Source organism: Octodon degus, unplaced genomic scaffold, assembly GCF_000260255.1.
Source record: "Octodon degus isolate 3935 unplaced genomic scaffold, OctDeg1.0 scaffold00092, whole genome shotgun sequence".
NCBI lineage: Eukaryota > Metazoa > Chordata > Mammalia > Rodentia > Octodontidae > Octodon > Octodon degus.
In genome coordinates this window covers 5,027,594-5,052,585 of record NW_004524668.1, presented here as the reverse complement: position 1 = coordinate 5,052,585, position 24,992 = coordinate 5,027,594, and the positions used below count along the sequence as shown (strand labels likewise).

At 56.3% G+C, this 24,992-nt stretch overlaps 1 protein-coding gene across 3 annotated transcripts in view; it reads right to left on the bottom strand.

Annotated features, from left to right (window-relative positions):
• Kif17 (kinesin family member 17) overlaps positions 1-24,992 on the bottom strand; it is a 41,830-nt gene that overhangs the window by 10,559 nt on the left and 6,279 nt on the right. For 2 of the 3 annotated variants that reach the window (XM_023722599.1, XM_023722601.1), the window contains exons 2-11: positions 23,276-23,422; positions 22,408-22,509; positions 17,807-17,996; positions 14,835-15,287; positions 11,845-11,954; positions 8,165-8,312; positions 5,367-5,911; positions 4,029-4,109; positions 2,655-2,845; positions 379-610 (exon numbers count right to left, since the gene is read on the bottom strand). In XM_023722599.1, the coding sequence (XP_023578367.1) occupies positions 379-610; positions 2,655-2,845; positions 4,029-4,109; positions 5,367-5,911; positions 8,165-8,312; positions 11,845-11,954; positions 14,835-15,287; positions 17,807-17,996; positions 22,408-22,509; positions 23,276-23,422 (2,199 nt within the window). The remainder of the gene's footprint in view (positions 1-378; positions 611-2,654; positions 2,846-4,028; positions 4,110-5,366; positions 5,912-8,164; positions 8,313-11,844; positions 11,955-14,834; positions 15,288-17,806; positions 17,997-22,407; positions 22,510-23,275; positions 23,423-24,992) is intronic. The other variant, XM_023722602.1, reaches the window with a different exon arrangement.

The window sequence follows — 24,992 nt, the reverse complement described above, 5'->3', positions numbered from 1 at the left end:
ATAATTTTTTTTTAAAACCCAAAAATTAAAAAATAAATACACACTGTAAGGGCTAGAGCTGCCATCCTCGCATATTGCTTCTGCTACCTTCTGTCCACCATGGACTGCCCATCCTTTTATCCTGCCTTGGAGCCCGCTCCCTCTTTAACTTTGAATGTCCGGTATTTTGTCTCAGCAATGAGAGAAAAGTAACTAAGACAGGCAAGCAAATGGATTTGGATCCAGTAGCACGATTGCTGTGCTTAACTACAGAACAGAGCCTGACCTGTCACAGCAGGTGCTTGCTAAGTGCTTGGGTGAAGACCCGCTGCCCAGAGCGTGGCCTGCCTGGACGCAGGTGTCTGGCCCAGGTCTGGGCTCACAGGGACAAGGCCTCACCTTCCGCTGCATCTTCTCCAACAGCTTGCTCTTGGCCCTCACTTCCTCCTGGATGGAGTCGTACACGTTGAGCAGCACCCACTCGCCAATGTCCTCGTCCGAGTTCTGCAGCGCGGCCACCAGCTGCTTCTTGCGCTCATCAGCGTAGCGCTTCCGCCGCCGGTGCTTCTCCTTCAGGTCCTTGTTCTTGGCCTGCTCCCCGCCTACCACCTGCTGCTCCAACAGCTGCAAACTGCCCGCACGGAGGAGAAAGCGAGAGTGACGGGATCTGCCTATCAGTGAGCATGAGCCTTCCGGAAAGCTCTGGGGCGGAGCGCGAGCTCGCCAAACCCCTCCCACAGACCCACTCCCGGGAGAGGTAAACTGAGGTGCAGAGACCCGAAGCTGCTAGCTGTGGGGTCAGAACCAGAGCTCCCACCAGAGCCACCGAACGCGGCACCTGCGACCTGGGCTGCGGGCTGGGTGGGGCGTGGGGGAGTGTTCCTGTAGGCCTGGAGCAAACCAGTGCCCAGCTGCTCGCCCCTCGCCCCTCGTGTTCCACAGCCTGCGGCAGTTTGCTGCCCTCTGTGCTCAGGGGCAGGCCCCACGAATGCTGCTCACCATGAGGTGGGAAATGCCCAGGAACTGCAGTGCCCCTGTGCTCAGGCACAGGCATATAAGGCAGACTTTTTACAGCATTTCTAAATAGAGTACTAAAAAACTGTTTATAGTTTTTCCCTTTGACGGTACACATTTTAAATAACTACAGAGGAAGGCTCCTGTGGGACTTCCTGCTGCCTAGTAAAGTGCGCCCCAAGTGCTTCAGGCTCTGCCTCTTTCCAAAGGAGTGGAAGAGCTGATAACAAGAAGCACTGAGCATCGCTGGAAGAGGCGGTGAAGGTCAGGCAGGGGTGGGCATGGCATCTGCAAACCCAGCCACAGGCTCTGCGAAGCTGTGGGCTCCGCTCCAAGCTCCAAAGCAGCCGAGGCAAAGGGAGACCTCGGCCACACCACATCTCTCCAACACTCCATCAGGAGGCAGAAGAGGCCCCAAGGCCCCACCCTCACCCCCAGGCTTCTCCATCTCACCTCCCTCTGTGCCAGCGGCTCCCAACCCACTCCAGGCCAAATCCCAACTCCAAATTCTATAGAGCCGGCCAAATAGCTTAGCGAATTAAAGCACCTGTAAGCAGGAGCAGGGTCCCGGGGTTTGATCCCTGGACCTGCCATGCCGGCGCTGAGACAGCAATTGAGACTGGGCGTGGTGGCGTGCACCTGTAATCCCAGCTCTTGGGAGGCTGTAAACAGGTGGATCACTACGAGTCTGATCTAGTAGTGAGACCCTGAACACCCTGTAGACCCTGTCCTAAAATAAAAAAAAAAAAAAAATTCTAACTCAGAGGCCACCCCCCTGCTCTTTGCTAAAATGCCACCGCTAAGGTACATGGCTTGCACACCTTGCTCAGGGGCCACCCTTCTAGGAAGCCTTCCCCAACCTTCACTCCTGACCCCATGATAAAAATTTAAAAAAATTTTTTAAAAACCCCAGGCCCAAAGCGGCTGAGCATCCTCCATGTGCGTGGTGCCGGGCCAGACCCAGCTGCGACACCTATTTTGCAGATGAAGAGCCAAGGCCCACGGAGGTGGAGAGCCAGCCTGCACCTGCAGAGGAGGTGGGATAGGAGCCCCGGGCTTTCCACTGCTCTGCAGCCAGCCCTCCCCAGCTCGAGTGTCCATCTCCCCAGTCACGGTTCCCTAGAAGGCCTAGGTATCACCCAATTCATCAGCACCTCCTGGGCACAATAGCTTGTTTTGAACTGTGGCTTGTTTTGAACTAGACTTCCCCATGTGGGAGGAGGCTGGGTCCCTAGCTGACCACTGCTGGTTGGATGACTTTATCCCTAATGGGAGTGAACACTGTTTCACAAAGCCATACATCAAGCAAGAGAAGCCCTGCTCCCCAGTAGGTCTTTAGCATCCTCCGGGTGCCCTGTCCCTAGGGCAGGTATATCTTAATCACAGAGGGCACTGAAGGCCAAGGAATGAGGAATGTCCATGGTACCCTGCCCTAGGGATTCCTGGAGCCCAGAGGCCAGGACTCCAAACACCCAGCAAGTCACACCTGTGGTGACCTGTGCCACCCAGGAGAAGGTAGAGTTGCCCCTGCCATAGCTGCAAGTGTGGCTCAGCAGGAGAGTGAGAAAGAAGTGAGAGTCCTGTCCCACCTACCCTTGCACTGGGGCACAGCTCCCCCCCTGCCCCACTGCAGGACTCCCAGACCGGGCTCTGGTGCTCACCGGGCCAGCACCTGCTGCTGGTTCACACCGGGCAGCAGCTCCTCCGTCAGCACAGCCACATCCACGCCCACGCTCTCCCTTCGCCCACCTGCGGTTGCCTGCAGGGGCTGAGGCTCGGCCGCCTCGGCCTCCATCCGTTTCCCCGGCTCTGCCACCTCCACCTCCACCACTTCCAGGACCAGATCAACCTCCTAGATGCAGGGAGAAACCCAGATGGGATGGCAAGGCCACTGGTGGAGACAAGCTCAAGGTGGCCTCAGTTTTAGAAGGGGACAGGCCACCCATCAAAGTCTGACACAGAGCATCTCCCACTTAGAGATACAGGGCCGACATCCCTAATCCAAAATTCTCTGAAATTTGCATATTTTGAGCTTCATAGTGCTCAAAAATTTGGGGTATCAGGACATTTTAGATTTTCATTTTCAGATTAGGGATACTCAAGTGTTAAAATCTAGGCAAATATTCCAAAACCTAAAAAATTCCAATCTAAAACACTGGTCCCAAGCATTTCTAACCAGGGATGCTTGACCTGGACCCAGTCAAAAAAAATTGTATACAAACAAATTCTTGCTGCCACCAACACCCCCACAATGGCCCCCCAACTTCCTGGCCTTTCCTCCATTCCCAGTCTCTACACGGCAGTCAGAGCAATTTTCTTAGAATGTAAACCAACCATAACCTCCTTTCCTAATTACACACTTTTGTGACTTCACAGGGAATTAATCCCCAGGGAAATCCAGCTGCCCCTGCCCCCTGCCTCTCCCAGCCTTTCCTGGCAGTCACTCATCTACCCTGCTGGCCTCTCTGTCGCCAGAAAGTCAAAACCTTCCCAGCCCCAGGACCTGGGCCCCGGCTGCTCTTCCAGGCCTTTCCTTCTTGCCTGAATCCCACCTTCCTTGCCACCTTCTAGCCAGAGCTTCTCGCTGCTCCCCTGCGTCTACTGAGAGCCTGTGGTGACAACCCGCGGGGGGTTGGGGGAGGCTTCATTCCTTCAGGGTGGGGAGATTCAAAGGTTTCCTCCCTCCCCCAGGCCTGCCTGCTGTCTTAAGAGAAAGGGTGGGCTCCGAGAGAGCAGAGTCCAAACAAGGTCTACAGCCCCCATCCTCTGTATGTCCTGGGCCCCTGTTCTTTCAGAGGAAGGGCTTGAAGGTCAGGAGGGCCAGGAAGTCACCACCCACAACAACAGGACTCTATGGTCACAGTGCGGAAGCTCCCCCAGTCTGGACATCACATGGACACAGACCAGCTTCTACAAGCCCAGGGAAGCAAGGGCTGTTTTTCCAGTTTTGTGGACAGGAAAACTGAACCCAAATAGAGAAGGAACAAGCCAGATTCATAGGAAGAGGGGCAGAGCCAAGCCAGGGAAAAACTCACAGTGCAGGGCGGAAGGTCGGCGGCCACCTCGGCTTCGGACCTGGGGTCACTAGGTTCCAACAGGTCTGTCAGGGAGGTGTGCTTGGGGGAGATGGAGGGGGGAGCATTTGGGCCCCGAAGCCTCCTCTCTCCCCCTACTGTCCTGACTCCCACACACACATAGCTCCCCAGGACTGCTTATCACCCACAGCCTCCTCTACCCATCACCGTTTGGAGTGCTGAGGAGGCGAGGAGGCCCACGGGACACATGCCAGCTCATGTGGTGTCCTGGGCGCACCCTGCCTGGGGGTACGCACGACACTCCCATCTTCCCATCTTCTAGCAGAGGAAACCGAGAGGCCAATGCCCAAGATCACACAATTAAGTGATAAGGATTCCTTCCCCCCTCCCACTTTGGCTGGCTCAGGCTGCCTTAAGGGCAGGTCTGGTGTGGCACGTGGAGCTGGGGATCAAACTGCGGTCCCCCGCGCCTGAGTTTGCCCAAGCAAGTGCTTTAAACAACTGAGCTAACCCACAAGCCCCCTCACAATTAAGTGATAGAGCTGGATTCCAAAGACCTGTGCTCCTCTCTCTCCTCTCCATTTTTTTTTTCTTTTTCTTGGTGGAACCGGGGATTGAACTCAGGCCTTTGCATTTGCCAGGCAAGCACTTATTCTACTGAGCTATCTCTCTGGCCCCCACTTTATCTCTCTCTCTCTCTTTCTCTCAAAAGGAAAACAGAGGACTGGTGAGATGGCTCAGTGGTCTAAAGCACCTATTTAGAACAAGCTTAGAGGGCTGGGGAGATGGCTCAGTGGAATAAGCGCTTCCCTGGCAAGCGCAAGGGCCTGAGTTCAATCCCCGAAATAAATAGAACAAGCTTAGCAACTAAGCACAGGGACCGCGGTTCAATCCCCCAGCACCACATGCCAGCCAGCCCCGCCCCCTGGTGGGCTGAGCTGACCACACACACACACACACACACACACACACACACACACACACATAAATAAATAAATAAATAAAATTTAAAAAATAAAAAAGGAAAGCGCAGAGAACAAAATGGGGATGAGAGGAACATTTCCTTCAAACATAAAACCGAGCTAAGAAGTGAAAAGGTGTTGGCAGTGGACAGGAAGGAAGGCATGGGCTGCAGCCCAGAGGCCCCTGGGGTCTCCAAGAAACCTCCCACTCTCTGCGCAGTGCCCCTGAGCCAGCCACCAAGGCCAGGGCCATGGCTGAAGTGGTGGAGGCACTGAGGAGCAGCAGGCCAGAAATCCTGTGTGCACATAGTGACCTCGGCCCCAGCCAGCTCTGCCTGCTGGATTTTTGCATGGCATCATGTATGGCATCAGCTACCTGCATGGGGACTTGGGGCACATCTGTCCTGGCCACCACGGAGGAGAGTCTGGCCAGCTTGGCTTCTACCTCAGCAAACGGGTCCTGCAGGCTTGGTCCCATCTGCAGGGGCACCAGTGGTGGCTCCTCCACCCGGACGTAGCTCTCATCCTCCATCCCGGTCCCAGAGTCCTCCTGGCCAAGGTCCTCATCCAGGAAGTACTTGCTCTGGGACCCCACCCCGGGCCCAGGGAGCTCTAGGTTGGAAAGCTCCTCAGGTGCAGGGAGGACCTCAGACATGGAGGATTCTTCCAGCGTGGATGACTCACTGGAGTGGAGAGAAATCTCAGACTTGGAAGGTTCAGCCCTGCGCAGCTCCTCCAATCTGGGAGAAAGCCGGGTGCTGGAAACCACGTCCTCGGGCAGGGCATCCCCAGGCATGGAGGAGATGGCGGGTTTCACGGCCGTCTTGAACTGGAAAGTGGGTGCATGCTCAGGCATGCTGGCCAACTCGGCCCTGGACAGGACCTCGGCATGGTGGAGGACTTCCGCTTTCAGAACGGCCTCTGCAAAAGGAGGACTTCCTGAGCTTCTTCTCTCTTTCTTTCTTTCTTTCTTTCTTTCTTTCTTTCTTTCTTTCTTTCTTTCTTTCTTTCTTTCTTTCTTTCTTTCATGTATTTAGTACAGGGTCTACAGAGTCTCACTACACAGATCAGACTCGTAGTGATCCTTCCTGCTTTTCAGCTTCCCAAGTGCTGGAATTACAAGAGTGCGCCACTACGCCCAGTCTCAATTGCCATCTCAGCGTGCCCCAGGGGTGGGTCCAGCACAGCAGGCCCGTGGATCGAACCCCCAGCCCCTGTGTCTGCCTAAGCAGTTGCTTTAATCCGCTGAGCTATCTGGCCAGCCACCTGAGCTTCTTAAAGCAGAAGCGGGAGAGGACTGCCCGACCTAGAGCCAGAGCCTCCCCAGCATCCCTAGAGTCCCCCCATGTGCTGTCCATCCCTGCCTCATCAGAACACAAGCCCTGGGGCTGGAGGGATGGCTCAGTGGTCTAAAGCACCTACTTACAACAAGCTTAGCAAAGCACAGGGACCGTGGTTCAATCCCTGAGCACCACATGCCAGCCCGCCCCACCCCCTCGTGGGCTGAGCTGGCCACACACACACACACACACACACACACACACACACACACACAAATAAATAAATAAAATTTAAAAAAAAAAGAACACAAGCCCTGCCTTCTCTTCCAGGAAGTCTTCCTTGACCAGCACAGGACCTCTGCAGCTGACCTCCCCAGCCACTGAGTGCCAGGTCCTTAGTGTCCTGCCTTGGGGCCACTCTCTCTTCCAGTTAGCAGGCTCCCTGTGGATCTTACGATCTTCACAGCCAAGGCCCCTGATGAAGTGCCAGGCTCAGGGCTCTTGGCCATAGAACATGCTAGAAGCTGCCCATTAAATGAACGCCATGGCCCACATCAGAGCTACGCAGACCACATATAGTTCACTGCGAGGTCCGATACTCAACCTGGAGGGGCTACTTTAAAGGACAAAAAATACCCGAAGCCACCAAGTATGGTGGCCCACGCCTGTAACCCAGCATTTAGGAGGATCACCATGAGTTTGAGAGCAGCCTGGGCTGCATAGTGGGTTCAAGGCCACCCTGGACTACACAGTGAGACTCTATCTCAAAGACAGGGAGGGAGAGAGGGAGGGAGAGATGGAGGGAAGGGAAGGGGAAGGAAGGAGAGGGGAGGGGAGGGGAAAAAGAAAATGCCAGAGGCCGCCCTCTCCTCTTCTAGACTTTGCTCACAGGGGTCACTAGGACTCCTGCTCAGGGCTTTCAGCCACCCCTCCACATCCTGTCTATTTCTTTCCCCATGTCCCAGCTACCCTTGGAGTGTCCAGGCTCCCGCTGCTGAAGTGAGGGGAAAAGCGGCCTCAACCTCTCCCAGCCTCAGTATCCACACCTGTTAAGTGAGGGTTTAGGGAACCGCACTATCTTGGATGCAGGAGGCTGAAGGGGGACGGGGTGTTGGCCAAGCACCGCACTTGCCCAGCACACAGAAAGGTCCACAGAGGTGCTGACACTGTGCTGGGCACTGTCCTCCCTGCAACAGCGGAGGTAAGCTGCAGGGCGCAGGACCAAGCAGCACAGCTTCTCGAAGGACACATCCTAGACTTGCGCCATCAAAAGCATGGCAGGTGCCAGGCATGATGGCGCATGTCTGTAACCCCAGAACTCGGAAAGCTGAGGCAGGAGGACCATCACAACTTTGAGGTCAGCTTGGGCTGCATAGAGAGTCCAAGACCAGCCTGAACTACACAGGGAGATCGTGCCTCAAAGCAGACAAAGGTGGCAGTTGCTTCCACACAAACATTCTTGCTAATGAGTGAGTGGGCATGGGATGCAGTTGCTTTGGTAACAGGTTCAGAAGAGAGAGAAGAGTGCAGAAAACAAAGAAACTTGGGGCAAGGACCCTCCTCTCAAACAAGGGTGACATTTCATACCTCTGAGCCAGCCAGCAGTGGGCACAGCTGGAGTCAAGCCCTGGGTTGCAGTGTCATGTACAAGAGCTCTCTCTGGGGCCACAGGGCATGGGTTCAAATCCTGCCTCCACTTCCCCAACTATATAACATGAGCAAGTATTCATAACCCTGTGGATTTCTGACCTAAAAAAGGAGGGTAATGGTGGTGCCCATCTCCCTGGGCTGCCCTGAGGGTTGAACAGGCACAAACCCAGGCCCAATGGGCACGGGGCTCTGTACACATCAGCCCTAAAGCCAAGGCCCCTCCTGCAGCCGGAGCAGTGCCCACCTGTCCCCTTCCGTAGGTTCTCCTGCAGCGTGGACAGCCGCACGTCATACGAGTTGCGCATGGCAGTAATGTCCTCCTCCAGCCTGGCGCGGGACTCCTGCTCTGCCTCGTAGTCAGCCTTCAGCTGGGCCAGGCGCTCCTCGTACTCCTGGATGGGTGGGGAGACCCAGGGCAGTGCTTTACGGCTGTGCTGCTCAGCCCTTGGCTGCCAGTGTTCTTGTCTGGTTGCTCAGATGATCCCCAAAACCCAAGCGCGCCTGAGCAAACTGAGATTCCCAGGCCACGTGGCTATCGTTGCTTGTCAGGGCCTTCTCTGTGCAGTTTTGGGTGGGTCTGACGTGGATCTGCTGTCTAGGGATGGAACCTGGGTACCTGTGTGTGCCTGCACACTCTCCCGTGGAGCCAGAGTCCCAGTCCCTTTTCTAGTTCTTCAGTCAGGGTCTCACTAAGTTGCCCAACTTGGGATGCTGCTGCCTCAGTCTCCCTGGGTCCTGGAATCCCAGTGCACCCCTATGACCACTGGGATTATGACCATTCTCTGCGCTTTCTGTAACGCACTAATGAGTGTGCACTTGTTTGCGATCTAGTTTCTCCATGTCACGCCAAGTCACAAGCATCTTTTAGCATCAGATGCATTTTTGCGTCCCCTGATCCTCAGCCCATCATGTTTCTGCTCCTCGGCCCTCCTCTCCATCTCTGCTGTCCCACTGGCTCTTGTCCCACCTGCCTCTAGCTCGGTCCCACCTCCACGCCTGCTCCTGCTCCAAACTGTTGCCCACATACAGCCTCCACTGCTGTGGCTCTGCCAGTGACCCCTCATGCTCATGGATAAAATCTAACCTCCTTGACTTGACTGGCGCCCCCAAGATGTGGGCCCCCTGGCCCCATGGCCGCCTCCTCCCTTTGCTTGCTGGCGGTGCTGGAGATGGACCTCCATATGCTGGGGAAGCACTGTACCATTCAGCCTCCCCCCCTCCTCCCCAGCCCAGACCTCCCAGCATTTTTTGCCACACTTGGAGCCACTGGTTATCTGCCCCTCCCAGGCTCTCCCTCCTTCTCCCTGCTCAGGCCCCTTGGCTCTCTCGCAAGCTCCTCCCCAAGCCTGGGCTCAGCCCCGCCCTTGAGAGGGATCTGTCTCTCCTCAGCTCCCATTCTTCTCTGCACCTGATGCTAGGCATGCTGTCAGCACCTTCATGACAGCGGGTGTCAACTCATCTACAAGTACCAGCTTTCTGCTAAGACCTGCAGCGCCTGGGGTCGGCCAGCTGCCGGCACCAGGCAGCTTTCTGAGCCAGGGAGCCAGGGAGTCAGGCCCATCTGCTGGGTCTCTGCCCCCATCCCACTTCCACCCTCCCTCAGTTGCTCCCTACCAGCACAACCCTGCCCCATGACACCCGGTGACACCCCAGCCTCAGCCCACCACTTCAGTGCTCTAGCACAACCTAGCACACACACCCTGAGCACACACGTGTGCATACACATAGGCAGCATCTTCGCCCTCTCTCCCTTCCTGTGCGGAGCACACCTCCCGGTCCTCATTCCCCCTCCCCATATCGCCTCTTTTCCTCCTCACAGAGAACACAGAAGCCGCAGGGCACTGCCACCCACTCACCAGTGACTGTGACAGCCCCCTCCTGTGTGCTGCGCCAGAGCCACCTGCAGCTGGGCCACCCCACTGAGGGCCCATCACATATTCAAGCCAGTGTTTCCCTCTGCCACAGACCAAGCCCTCTACAAAGCACGTCCATCCCCCCCAAATCAAAGCAATCACCCCACCGCCACCATGCTCCCTAGGGCAACTGGCGGCTGCTCAGGGCTGAACTGGGGGGGCACAGCACAAGCTCGGCTCGTGCCCCCTGCTCCCAAAGGCAACATGGCCCTGGGCTTCACCTTCGTCCAGTCTGTATGAGTGACAGGAAAGTTGCCAGGACAGACACTGCACAGAGAGGGAGTGAGGCCCACACAGCCTGACTGAACTGCGACGGGAGAATGGCTGAGCTGGAGAGCCCCTGGGGGACTCTTGGCCCAAACCTTCCAGGACAGACTCCTAGCCAGAGCCGAGCTTCTCTGCAGCCCTACAACTGAGCTCTCCCCGCTGCGCTGCTCTGGAATGGGACAGAGTGCACGGCCCCAGGTCACCACAGCCGCTCCAGAATGTGACCCTGGTGAGACAGCAAGCAGCAGGAGGGAGACAGACACCCGCAACCCACCATCCAAGCAGAAACCCCAGGGCCAGCAAGGGACTGTCAGGGTGACAAGTTTGGGCTGAGCATGCTGATGGGGTGCCATTGTCTCCTGGATAGAAGGGACCTTGCCATCCAGCGCCCCACAGCTCGCTGCCCAAACAGTGCCTCCCTGTGACCACCAGGGGGCGGTGTTACCACACTCACTGGACAGCCAGGGTTTAGCCTGCGCTTCGACCACGCCTTCAACTGTGGACCAGGCCTGCATCCCAGCTCCTATCCAGTCCTCTGCTCCCCTGTCAGATGTGACCAAAGTCCGCTGTTATGTGATTCTGTGCTCACTCAGCCCCACCACTGGGACTTCTCTGGTTTCTGTGGCCTTGTGCTCCGCCATCCTCAAAGACCCCTTCCTGGCTGCTATCACCCTGGGGGATAGGCCCAGAGCTCCAGAGATGGTCCTGACACCCAGCCCTACTGTGGCACACACAGGCTACTGCCTGTCTGCCCAGTGCAGCAGCATCAGGGTCAACATCAGGAAAAGCCAGTTGCCTATGGGCACCGCAAAGGTCAAGGTCATACAGGCTTGGGTCTCAGGATGCAGCCATCCAGGGCAGAGCCTCTGGCATGATGACCCTGGAGTGGGGACAGAGACCAGGCTGGGAGTTCAGAGGCCCTGCCACACCTGGCCATGCAAGTCCTTGTGGGAGCCAGCTCCACACCTGGGCACTGCGTTCCCTGCCCAGAGGTTCCTCAGGAGTGCTGGAGAGGACCCAGGGCCCCTCAGTGACAGCTTTTCCAGAGCAGCATCATATACCCCACGGCACAGGGCTGTCCTGCTGGCTCCTCTCCAGCCTGAGTGCCTCACCTTTGCCCAGGCCATTCCGAAGGCCGGGACATCTTGCCCTTTCCATCCGTCACAGTCAGCCCTGCCTTCAACACTGAGGATGAGCCTTGTTTCTGACCAGGACGGCACCCTCTCTGTTTCTCAACAGGTGGGCCCCGACATGGCACAGACTGTAGTCTGAAGCCAAGAACCTGGGGTCAAATCCTGACTCAGAATCTCTTTACCACATGCCTTAGAAACCTCTGTATGGGGTGTGTGTGTGTGTGTGTGTGTGTGTGTGTGTGTGTGTGGTCCCCAAGCCAGGGCCTTTGCACTGAGCTACATTCTCAGCTCTTTTTGCTTTTACTTTAAGAAGTATCTCACTAAGTTCCTAAGCTACCAGGTTGGGTTTAAAGTAGGAATCCTGCCTCAGCTTCCCGAAGTGGTGGGATTACAGGCAGGCATGGTCACCACCTCCGACACGGCATGCATCTCTCTAAGCCCCAGCTTTCACGGCTGCACAAGGGGGACAGTGTGCCAATGGGATGGGAAAGCTGCTGCAGCTGCCACCACCCCCAGCCACACGGGGCCATGGGCAGCGCCCTCCCCTTCCCACTCAGCCCCAGCCCCACCTGCCAGCCCTGTTCTCCTTCTCCCGTCAGCTCAGGCCTCACCTCCCGGATCAGCTGCTTCTCAGCTTCCATGTCCTGCTGGACCACAGGGCTGGACAGCAGCTTCTCCTCGACTTGGGCAGGGCTCAGGGGCAGCTGGCCAGACAGCAGAGCTGAGGGAGAAGCAGAGGATGAGGAGCCGAACACGAGACATGCACAGCTTGCAGGAGCTGAACAGAAATCTTCGAAAGATTGCTCCACAGTTATTTGGGAAAGACACGCCCCTGTGCAAAACCCTGAGCCATTCAGTCCCCCAACACATCTGTACAGATGTTCTGGAAACTGAGGCTGCAGCAATGAAGCAAACATGTGACAGGAAGGGGCAGAAGCTGTGGAGGCTGCTCAGAAGCTAGAAGTGGGAGGAAGGCTACACCTCAGCACTCTGGTAAGACAAGACCCTGAGTGGGGAGAGAGGACAGCAGGCATCTGACAGAGTGAGGTGCAGAGGCAGGCAGAGAGCTTTCCAGACAAATGGGGCCATGGGTGCAAAGGCCCTGGGGCAGGCATGAGCCTTACTGGTGCAGTGAGCGAAGGAGGTGGGAGGTGAATGAGACCAGCTTCTGGGGGCCCAGACACCACCACGAGGGCTTCAGGTTCATCTGGGTTAAGTGACAGCCCTGGAGGCATTTGGCGCAGCCAGTGGACTGCTGCTCAATGGGATGTGCCTGGTGCTGTTTAGGGGCCGCGCTTTGCTCCAGAGACCTGCAGGGGCTGTGCAGTGACTCAGGGGAGAAGCCAGCGTCTCAGGCCAGGATCTGCAGACAGCTTAGAGGGGGACTGGAGAGCAAACACAAAGGCCAGGCTGACCCCAGGGAGTCTGTCTGGGGACCTAAAGGACTAAGCTGCCATCGGCTGGCTGGAGACAGCTGCAGATTTAGGGTCAGCATGGGGCAGGCTGCTGTGAAATGCTTATCTGATGGAGCAGGGTCAAGTCTGAGATGTGAAGAACACAGTGCATTGAGTTATTCTAAAGTTTTCTGTATTTTCTGATGTTCTGACATCTTGAGGGGACCTGCTGGCCAGGGGTGATGCTCCTCCCAGTGCTGGCTAATTCCTGAGACAGCACCCAATGCAAGCCCACGGTCAGCATGCCTATTAACCCGCACACCCAGCTGATGCTTCCCTGCCCTTCACACACCTGGGGGCTGGGACCAGACAGCCCTGGTCCCAGAGGCCAGGCCCAAGCTGCCACTCTGTCAGGAAGGAAGGGGAGGAAAGGGGGACAGGGGAACAGGGGCCAGCTGTACAGCTGCCTCCTGGAGGACAGGGTAGTGGCGGGGGCTGAAAGAGTAGAGGAAACACAGCACTAGCACAGGCCAACAAAGGGTTGGACACAGGAGGACAAAGAAATCTATAGTCATGGGGAAGTGAGGCTGAGGGGACCACAGGTACCAGTGAGCACTGGGCACTGGGGACACACATAGAGCTGGATCCCACCCCTGGCCTGAGCAGTATGTGTGGCTCTGTGCTGACATCAGTCACTAGATCACCCTTCTGCTTCTCACAGCTCAGCCTTGTGGAGGCTGCGGCGGCTCAGGGCTGAGACACTAGCCCAGAGAGCCCAGGGGTAGGGGGGGCGCTGGCTGTGAGCCTGCTGAGTGGCTATGGCCCACCAGGTCACTGCCCTTCACTAAAGACCTGGCCTACACCCAGGAGCACCCCGGCCTAGTAGACACCCAGCCACCCCCAGAAGGTGGTGCAGATGTCGGTGCCAGGTGTGGTACAAGATGGGATCCACTGTGGAGCTTCCCACCCCGCATTCCTCCATCTGTCTCCTCCTCATCCATGTTGGGGCAAGCAGGGCTGGGATGGGGCTTGAGGAAGCGAGCTTGGAAGACCCTGGGTCAGTCCATCGCATCTCCCAGTGCTCCAGGCCCTGCGTCTAGCCCCCGCCTTCCTCCGTAGATGTCACCCCACCCACCCTGAGGCGGCTGGGCAGCGGTGCTGTAGCTCTCCAACCCCAGCCCAGCATCCACACAGCTTTGTACAAATGCCACTGTCACCCTAAGACAGAAGCCTCACGCCATCAAAATGGCCTAGTGCCTCCTCCTCTGGGCAGCCTTCTTGCTGGCCATGTGCTCCTTTCTGCCTTAGGGGAGTCTCTCTGTAGGTGAGAGTTTGCTGGTACAGCCTTCTCCCTGGGGAGGCCAGGTGCTCCATGAGGCAGGGCCTGGGGCTGAGTCATCTCTGTGTCCCCTGCATCTAGCACGGGTCCACACACCCAGCAGGGGTATGAGGACCTTTCGGTAGACAGGCAGGTAGCTGAGTGGACAGACACAGAGACTAGGTGGCAGGGTGAGAGTGGGTACATGGAGGGAAGGATGGGCAAAGATGTTGTTAGAATGGGTAAATGAGTGGTAGGTTGAATGCAAGGGTGGGAAGGAGGAAGGGGAGGGGCAAGAAAGAAGACAAGAAGGGTGGGTGGATGCGTGGACAAATGAGTCGCAGGAAGGCAGGTGGATGAAGGGTGGAAGAGGGGGTGGACAGTGTGTGGTGAGCACAGATGGGGAGCTGTGTAGAATGGCTGGAAGCAGCAGGCAGGCAGGTGAACATACCCAGGCTCCTCTGCACCCCCTTCCCTAAGACACTGAGATACAGAACACCCAAGATAGAGTTCTCCAGACCAAGGGCCCTCTGTGACTCTGTTTCGGCAGGATTTCTACCGGCCAGGTGCCAGCCAAATGCCTGGGCGTGAAAGGCACAACAACATGGTGGGTGCCTCGTTAGGAGCCGGGTGGCTGCGGGGAATGAGTCACCCAGCAGCTAGATCACGACGCTGTCACAGACAGCACGCAGCTGGGGATGACGGATGAGCAGCCGGGGGCGGGGAGTGGGTGCCCAGCTTGCCACTGACAGGATGGCCAGATGTGCTGGCCCCTTCCTGGGACCATGGACAGGAAGACACCAGTGGACAACACCAGCTGGGCCCCCTGAGTGCAAAGGACGCGCCTCCAGGAACGGTGCCCTCCCCACCGTCCCCGCCCAGCAGGCACCTGACAGGCCCCCGGGGCTCAGCTGCTGCGCCAGGATGGTCCGCAGCTTCTTGATCTCCTCTTGGTACTCGCGAAGGAGGGCGTCCTTGGGGTCCTCGTTGATGCGAGGCTTGTTCTTGATGTTCTTGGCTCGGTTGGCGTAGCGCAGCGTGCTGAGGGTCTCGTCGTAATTGTTGTCGGCAGGGGACAAGCAGGCTACCATCAGTGTCTTGGTGTTGCCGCCCAGGGAGTCCTGCAGCAGCCGCGTCAGCTTGGAGTCCCGGTAAGGGATGTGCCTGCAGCGCCCGTCCACCAGGGCAGAGATGACATTGCCCAGCGCTGACAGCGACAGATTGATCTTGGTGGCCTCCTTGAGCCGCTCCCCAGAGGCTCCCGTCTTGGATTGCCGCTCGCTGCCCGCCAGGTCGACTAGGTTCAGCTTGCCTGCTCGCAGGTGGTCCTTGCCCCGCTCATCTGTAGACAACCGGGCAGGGTGTGAGGGCCCTGGGTGAACCCCTCAGGGAAGAGGGGAGTTCACCATTGAGCCCTGAGAGGCGCCACCTGCTGAGTGCTCAAGCTGGCTGAATAGGAGTCCCAAGGAGAAGAAGCTACTACTGGGCCCATTTTACAGGTGAGAAAACTGAGGCTCAGAAAAGGAATCTATCTTGCTCAAGGTCACACAGTTGCCAAGAAGTGGAGCTAAGATCAGAACCTGGGCTCTCTGACTCCAGGAAGCAGGAGCTGGGAGTCACAGACTATTTGGAAAAAGGCAGCGGGAGTCTTTCTGGCCGCCACCACAGATTCTACAGACTTCCTGTGAGCCTGAGGGTGGAGGAAGGGAGGAAGCAGCTGGATCAGGGGGAGCTAGGTTGCTTCTTGCACAAGACAGAGATTTGCAGACCCGCAGACCTGGTTCACAGGAAGTGCTGCCTCCTCCTTGCTGTGTGACATTAGCAGAACCAGGCATCACTCTGATCGCACAAAGTGAGAGTAGCAAGGACTGCCCACCTGGGCCGGCTGTTGGGAGGCGTAGAGCGAGCTGGCAGCACAGCCCTCCATGCTCTGCCTGCCCGGCACACAGCAGGTGCCCGCTTCCCTGGGAACGAACCCAGCTCTTGTGCAGCCAGGGGCTGGGCCTCCAGGGTGGACCTGGATGGCGAGGGAAATGCGGAGCTGGGCACTGGACAGGAGTGCAGGGCTCAGAACAGCCCATCTGGGCCACCCTCGGAGCCTGCGCAACTCGGGGAAGCGGCTTCACCCACGGCACTAAGCTCACCCTTCCCCGGTGAGCTGCAGGTTTAGTTCCCCACAAGCAGCAACCAGAAGGAGGGAAAGAAAGTCTGGCTGCTAGAGACAGACATGTGAGGGGCTTGGCTCCGCATGCTTATGGAAAACAAGGGAGGTATATGGGACCACTCCTGGAAGCCACTTGCAGAACTATCCAATGAGCTGGGTGAGGTGGTGCACACCAGTCACCCCAGGACTCTGGGAGGCCAAGGCAGGAGGACTGCTTAGTGAAGCTGTCTTAAAAACAAAAAAACAAAAAAAGGCTGGGGATGTTAGCTCAGTTCAAAGGCCCTGGGTTCAATCCCCAGTACCAGGACGTACCAAGTGCCTCAAACATGCTTATACCTTTTGTGTGTACGGAATCTAACCCAGGGAAAGGACTAAGCACAAAAGCTTTTGCACACAAAGACGTTCATCACAGCATTATTTAAAGCACTGAAAAATCAGAAACAACTTTAGCCCCCCGTCAAGGGTCTGGGCAGCCGACTCACCTTTGGCCATCACACAGTCATGAAGACACAGAGATGATCACGTGGGCAAGGGCTTAGGGGGTGGCCCGGAAGATAAAACTCAAGGAAAGAACCATGTAGAGTCTAAGAGTTCAACTGTGCTTCAAATTTTCATAAAGGAAAAAGGATCAAAAGAACACAGGCTTACGTGTTATTATTCGCTGTTTCGGTATCAGCACCACCTTCGAGGGCCCTGCGAAGCCCAAGGCTCACCCCACCAACTGTCTCTCTTCCTCCCTGCTCCCCCACCCAGTGACCAGAGTCCCTCTCTGCTCCTCGCCAGCAGTGTCCCAGGAGGCTGTCACCACACTGATCTCATCCCTCCTGATTCAGGAAGCGCCAGAGCACTGCTCTGTGGCCAGGCCTCCAGCAGACAGGGCAGGGTGGGGAGAGGTTCCCCTGGCCACGCCATCCCCAAGGTAGGGCTCTCTCAGGGACAACGCTCCTAGTTGGGCTGGGGCTGCTTCCTGCTCCACTGCTCTTTAGAGTTCTACTCTGTATGAACCACAAACTTGGAGGTAGCTGCAGCGTTGGTGAGAAAACCCAGCTGTCTGGGAGACCTGGGTTCGAATCCCGACTCTAACTTAGCAGTTGTGGGCCCTTGAACGTGCAAATTGCTTCACTTCTCCGGACCTCTGTTTCCTCACCTGTGAAATGCAAAAAACCCCACAGCGCCCACTTCCGGGGCTGGGGAGGGTTTACATAAAATGAGGTGTAGAAAGTGCTTAGCACTGCATCCGTCCTATGGCTGCCCAGAAGAAATACCTTTCCTCCTGCTTCTCTTTCTCAGCAGCTCTTCCAGAAAGAAGGAAGAACAGATGACTGAGGAACAGAGAACATTACGGAGACAGGGGCCAAAAATTCTAAGTGAATCACACCCTGGAGCAGAGGCCCGGCTCTGTCACTTTGGCCATGAGACCTCGATTTTCTCATCTGCAAAATGAGGGGGATGTTATAAACTAGCTCATGGGAGGAACAGAGGAGATAGGTGCATAAATGGCATGGCCCCCTGGAGGCGTCCAGGGTTGGCTGGCACTGTCGCTGTTGTTTATGCAGGAAGCACAGGTCCCAGCCTGGGGAGGACCCTCACTGGCCTCATCCAGCAGCTGGGGCATCGCTTCGCAGTTTCCCACAGAGCCCTCAGCTAGCAGCACGGACCTCGCTCGGCTTCTGCAGCCCGCCCTCCAGCCCTCGTACCCACAGCGTAGATCTCGATGCTGATGGTGAAGATGGAGTGGGAGCGCGAGGAGTCCTTGTTCATCAGGGTGTAGCCCACCGCTCGGTTCTTCCAGCCTGTCTCCATGATGTGCTCGCACTGACCCACGCTATGCACCGTGTGCATGGAGAGCCCCTTCACATACACGCCTTTCTCAGGGTGCTCCTTCAGCTGCGGGGGACGGGGAGAGTTCGCTGGGGTAGGGCTTTCTGCATCTAAGAGGGCAGGATCAGGGATTCCCAGGAACTGGAGCAGAGGGCCCGATCTTGACCACCCCAACCTCCTGCAGTGCAGGTGAGCACCTCAAATACCCTCTAGCAGCCAGGGGTTCACTCCAGATGCAGCCAGCTGCAAACCAATACCTGCTTCCTCCTTGTGGGCCCTTGGGCAGGTGACTTAACCCGAGCCTCATCTGTAAAATGGGTGTGCAATGCCTATCTCATAGGGAATACGGTGAGGCTTCAGTAAAATTAGGCACCCACATACTTAGCGTGGCGCCTGGTGGGTGATGCGTGTCCCATAATGTATTGTCACTGTTCGCACCCTGGCTGCAAAGGTGGCTGCAGTCTGGGGACTCCAGCCTCTTGCTGGGGCTGACCCTACAGTCACCGGTGGCTCTGAGTGCTGCCGCCTTTGTCCTGATGGTCTCTCTGCTGTTCCCCAGGCAACAGCATGTCCCTAGGTCCCTAGACTGTGGCAGGTGCAGGCTACCCAGAGCTTGCACAAGGATCAGGATGGCCCCCATGCAATGGCAGCAATAAATGAACACATCCAAGAGCTCCCTGCTTGCTTTGCAGGCAGCTGAGTTGTTTTGTTGCTGAGAGCTGTGAAACATGGTATTTTTCAAGCGAGAGAGGAAATGAAACCACTTTGGCAAGAGTAGAATGAACTAAGACAGCAGGCATTGCTCAACTGAACAGCTCTCTGGTTGGAGCCCCAGAAGCCTCGATGGCAGCTGTGGGCACCTTCAGGGGTTCCAGCAGCATCCCCCCGCCCCAGGCAAGGTACTTCACAGAGGACGAAGCACAGGCGACTCCTGTCTGCTCAAGTGTGAAGTGCAGTGGTGGCCCAATCTGGCTGGGATGGTCTCAGAGGAACAGAGGAGCAACTGAGGCTCAGACAGGTTAAGTCATCTGCTGAAGGCCACACAGCTCTTAGTGAGGTCCCCAGTGGTGGAGCACTGAGGGACAGGGGAAAGAGAGGCTGAGCACAGTGGCTGCAGGGACTGATTGGCTTGGCAAGCTGAGGAACCATGGAGGGTGGGAATCTTTCTGGGCACCCTGCAGGAGCTGCAGCTTGAAGTGACCTTGGGCTGACCTTCCATCTGTCTGTGGCATGGAGAACGCACTCAGGACCTTCACACTGAGCTATACCCTCTGCCCTTGTGACAGACAGGGTCTCATGAAATCACTAAGATGCATAGGTGGGCCTCAAGCTTGCAGTTCTTTGGCCTCAACTTCCTGGAAGGCTGACAAAGGGCTGATCTACACACAGGAAGTGGCAGTGAGGATGGGCATAAAGGACAGAAGCAGGGGCCCCCGGACATAGAGCGGCGGGACTCCAGAGCCCAGGGCTCCACCCAGTGCAGGGAGCCAGGGGGCGTGGCTGAGGAAGAACCAGTGGCCTGGTTTCCCATTCAGTCCTATGAGCTTGGCAGAAACCTGACTAGTCACTTGCTGGCCATCTTGGCTTGCTAGGCCTTCATTCCTTCACCTGTGAAATGGGGATGGGGCTACTTTCTACAAAACTGCTCCAAGGGTCAGGGAGGAACTGGATCTATAAAATGCACTGTTAGGACACAGGTCATAGAGAGCCTCGGGCCTAAGCAGCCCAGCACACAACCTCTCACCAAAGAAGTCTCTATTTTGAAGCCTGGGAAGACTTGTCCCCCACCCCCACCTTCCAATATCCTCAGGGGTCCCCTCTGCACAGCTCCTGCTCCCACCACACCCCAAGCCCGGGGCAGGCACTGAGTGAATGGCCGACAGCTGCGCAGGGTATTCCTGGGAAACTGCTCTTCTTGGCCGTCAGAGGCCAGAACCGGTTGCCATGGCAACCAGCTGAGATGCAGCAGAGATGGAGAGGGGCGCAGGCTGGCACAGGAGCAGGGACGTGACCAGGGCTCAGGCCTGGGTCCGTGCAGGGGGCAGGCCCTATCACCTCAGCCAGATGTGGTATCAGGGGAGACCACTGCGTGGTCAGCGCTAGATTCCACAAATCTATGGAATATGTATGTGTGGTGACTGGGGAGTGGTTCTAATTCCGCATCCCAAAAATCTCCACTGGCCTTTGCTGGCCACATAGCTTCTCACTGTAACATGTCCCAGGCCTCATGGGAAGTCTGTTCAGGTTAAGAGTTATCCCCGGTAACTGTGCAACCTGGTCCCTGGCTTCCAGTCCATCTCCCCTGCAGGTGCCCTTGGGTGGGGCCCCACCTAGGTCCACGGAGCCTTGGGGACCAATCCTTTTGAAGGGTGAGAGCACTGCTTCCTCTGCAGCTGCAGGGAGACTTACAGGAGAGCTGCTGCATGGCACTTGTGGTGAAAAGGCCTGACGGGCCCATGGTGTGCTTCCCTCCCAAGGGCTTGTCATCAGCATGCCCCCAGGCCCAGCTGCAGACAGTACAAGGCCAGCACAGCCAAGATCTTCCAGGCCCAGGGCAGCATGGGAGGGAAGGAAGGTACCGGCTGCTCCAGTGCAGCTTGGTAGAAGATGTGCAAGCAGGCAAGGGAAGCCAGCCCCACAGCTGGGCCTCTTCAGGTGCCAACGGGGACAACGCCCTGGCTTGCTTCTTCTCCATTTCCCTGGCTGAGGCTGAGCCATGACTCAGCTGCTCGGGTGAGAGAAAATGTAGCAAGACTCCAGGTGGGTGGTGGGGTTTAGGCGCAGGGAGGGTAGAGCCTCGCTCTCTGCACCAAGCCAGCTGCGGGGGGAGGAGGGACCTATGGTTCCGGGTCTGGGTGGGGCCCAGAACAGGAATGGAATAAAAGGGCTCACTCCAGTGGGTCTGGCACAGTATGAGGCCTGGCACCCGTGCCCTGGCATCCACAAGGTCTTCCAGTAAGACTGTAATGAATGACTAAATCAATCCGCGTCCATCCCTCCCTCTCTTGGCTCTGAGATTACTGCCTTTCATTGCCCTGTCTGGGGGAAAGCCTTAGATAAGCAACACCAGATCTGCAGGGGTGGGGAACTTTGGGGGGTGATTTCTGGCCACAGATCTGGGTCGCTGTCCCCCACAGACCTCTCCCCTCCGTGGACCACACAAGCTCCATCCAGCATTTAAAGAGCCCTAGTGAGATGAGATCAGGACCTCTCACTCAGGTGAAGGTGAAAGAGTCCCAGACCTGAGACCAGCCCCGCCATTCCATGGACGCCCAGTCCTTGCGGCCCTCTTGGCCTCTCTGGGCTCCCTGCAGGGTCAGTGTGGCTCTGACTGACTAGACGGAGCCCTTGGGTGCCTAACTCTACTGCCTATTGCTGTGGAATGATATTCTCTCATCCTGAGTCTTTTAGGAGGTTGGGAAATTTAGGAAATACATTAAGGCTCACTGCCTGACTGCACCAGCCCTAACCTTTGCTGTGAGCTCCATCTCCTGAGGGCTCCACTTGGTGGCCCCTGTCATGAGCGCTGTCCTTTCTCTGAATCCCAGTGGCAGGAAACAGCTCACACAGCATGCACCCGGCAGGAGCCAGCACTCTGCTCAGCCACTCACCTCATTTTCCCCTTTGACCCCCCACAAGTCTCATGAGGCCTTCTCCTAGATTGCTAGTCCTCTTTTCAAAAGGAACAAGGTCCCAGGATCTGAGTCCATCACCAGCAGTACAAGATGCCTGAGACCCAGGAGCCTGAGTCAGACTGATCTGGATTCCAATCCAGGTGTGGCCACTTGCTATGGTGCAAAATTCAGACAAGTCAAGGAGCTTCTCAAAACCCCCCTTCCACGTTGGCAAATTGGTGATGGCAATACTGTACCTACTCAGTCATTTTAACTCTAAGTATTGATTGGAAGAATGTGCCTAAGCCAGCCAGAAAACCCTAAGTACTTAGCCAATGATATCATTAATCTTGTTTTATCCTCAAGAGTCATTGAGGATTTTCACACCAAGTTGTTACAAGAGACACCTTTTTTTCCAAATAAAATTGATCACAAAACTCAATGTCTCAAAAGACAGGGATAGCAATGACAAGAAAGAGGTCCATGGGCTGGTGAGATGGCTCAGTGGTCTAAAGCATCTATTTAGAACAAGCTTAGCAAAGCACAGGGACCGCGGTTCAATCCCCCAGCACCACATGCCAGCCCGCCCGCCCCCTGGTGGGCTGAGCTGGCCACACACACACACACACACACACACACACATAAATAAATAAATAAAATTTTTAAAAAAGAGAGAGGTCCAACAGGCTGTTGACAAGGAGGCCCATCCAGCCTCTCTGGCATGAGAGACTCCAATTCAACTTCCCAAGAACCCCTGTGGTCTGTGCCGTGCCCCGGGATGCTCTCCCTGCATTTCTCAGGGAAGCCACCTGACGCTGGCCTCCCCTGCCAGTGCCACACACCCACACCAGGCCTGCACCCACCTCCAGCTTCTGTTTGGTGTCAGCCCCCAGCAGGTCACGGACATCTTCATTGTAGATCTCTAGGTACGAGGCCCGGACCAGAAACTTGGTGTCTTCTGCACACTGTGGAGAGAGGGTGGAGCACGCGGAGGTATCTGGTGCCAAGCCCAGCCGTTGCCAGGCCTGAGACCCCCATCGTGAGGACATCACGGGGGTGGTGGCATCGGAGCCACACACTCCCCACTTCTTCCTCACTCAGCCTGTTCTGGAAAACTTCCTTCCCCTGGAGCTTGGTAGATCCTCAGGCCTAAGTTGCATATTTTCACTTAGCTCTATGTCTAACGCTCTGTATACAGGCCTCATGGGAAATGAAGTAGAGGCCTCAGGTGGAGAAACTGCAGTCACAGGTAAAACCTGGACCAAGCCCAGCTCTGGGCTGATGCTTGGCAGCTTCCCAGGCCCCTCACGGTTCCCCAGCAGCCTCCACAGTCCTGGGCCCAGTGAGATAATTATGCAAAGGGCTGCACGTTAGACTCAGACTGCTTAAGGCCTGGGCAACTGCTTCATACAACAGGAGTCGTGACAGGCCACCGCCTCTCGTGCCCTGCTTGGAGTTCTACATGCATGGAAATGCTAAATGTGTAGAAACATTAAACGTTTTCTCTGAAAACAGCAGGAGAAGAACACGCAACTGGTGGGCAGGATTGTCTGAGTTTTAAAATTTTTTCCCATCACCTTTCCAAGAACCCACACCCACTGCCCACTCACTGTTGCCAAGTCAAGGCCAGGCTTTGACTGTGTCCTACAGTCCAGGCCCAAAGTCAGAAGTGCCTTGGGGGCCAGTGCACCCGTGACTCTAGCCCTGCCCTTCCCTCTGTGGGGCACATACCTGGACGCTCTCAAACACGTGCTCAAAGGCCCTGGGGATGATGCCCCGCTGGCAGGGCGGGTCTGGCAGGCCCTGCATGGTGAAGGATTTCCCACTGCCCGTCTGGCCGTAGGCAAAGATGGTGCCGTTGTAGCCCTCAGTGACGCCCTGCAATGGAGGAGTCCAAAGCTGAGGGCTCAGCCCCACAGGCCCAGGCAGGCAGTGCCACCTCCCCCAACCCAAGGATCTGGGGGGCCCTGGTCTCCTGCCCCACGGCTCTGTGGGGGTGAGGAGTACAGGAGTGGGGGTAACAGCTCTTGTTTGGAGCCTCAGCACCAGAGCTCAAAGCCTGTCTCCACTCTACCATGTGCCCTTGGGCAGGTCTCAGGCACTTTGAGCCTCAGTTCCTTTGTCTGTCCTAAAAGGCAAGAACCTCACCCGTCCTGCAACAGTTTCTCTGTATCTGTTGCAGGCATTAGCACACAAAGTGCTGACTTATGAGACAGGCTCGCCAGGGAGGGGTATCCCCATAACAGGCCAAGAGGGGGGTGCAGAGAGGGGAACCAAGACAGTGTGGGGAGAAGCAGGCCAGGCCTTGTGGGGAGCCGGCAGGACGGCTTGGACTCTGATGACAGGAGGAGGGTGAAGGCACAGCATGAGCAGACAGAGGAGAGGCACCAAAGGCAGGCCTGGAGGATGGAAGAGGACCTGGGAAAGGGGGACTCCAGGCTGACTGAGCACAGTTCCTAAAGTCATGCTATGTCCGCTGATGACTCAGTCACACAACAACTACTAGCTGGGGACAGAGCAGGGGACATGGTCCCCCCCACACAAAGCGCATGAGGGCACAAGTTCTAGAACTTTCTATGGAGGTGGGAGAGGCTCCTGCACCAGAACCTGGGCCCAGAGAGCTGCCCCCAGCCCCAAGGCCCATGTGACACCCTTACCCTACTCCACAGCCAAACCCATGCTGTGGGCTAAAGCAGAGGTGCCAAAGGTGGAAGCCACCATGTCACAGCTCCCCTGAGGACAAGGCTCACTTTGATGTGCCAGAGATGAAGGAACACCTTGTCCTTGTCTGAGGAAACCATGACCACAGCATGGGCACCTGTGGGTCCTCTTGGGGGGTGGCGCATACACACACATACAGCTGCCCAGGTGCACAGGCAGTGAGCCGTCACCTACCCAGGGCCTGGGCTGGCTTCTCAAGCCACAGGTAGAGACAGTGAGGCTACATAGGGCCCCTGGAAAAAGAGCAGCTCCTGGCATTGACTTGACCCAAGCTGGGCGGAGAGGGACTGTAAATGTGAAACCAAATGTATTTTATTTTAATTAACTAATGTCTCTTTTCTTTCTTTTTTCTTTCTTTCTTTCTTTCTTTTTCTTTCTTTCTTCTTTCCTTTTCTTTTTTCTTTCTCTCTCTCTCTCTTGCTGTGCTGGGGATCAAACCCAGGCCCTCAAATATACTAGGCAAGCACTCTACCACTGAGTTACATTCTTAGCTCTATTTTATTTTAAATAACTTATATTTAAAAACAGAAGCGGGGGCCTGGCTCTAGCTCAGTTCTTTAAGTGGCTGCTTCCACAAAGCTCTCAGCCTCAGCTTGTTCTAGTTCGATCCCCACAACCCTCCAGCCATGCAAAAGTGCCCTGAAGGCATTCAAGGAGCAAAAAAAAAAAGTCCTTATTCCATTTTTTGGGGCTGGTGAGATGGCTCAGTGGTCTAAAGCACCTACTT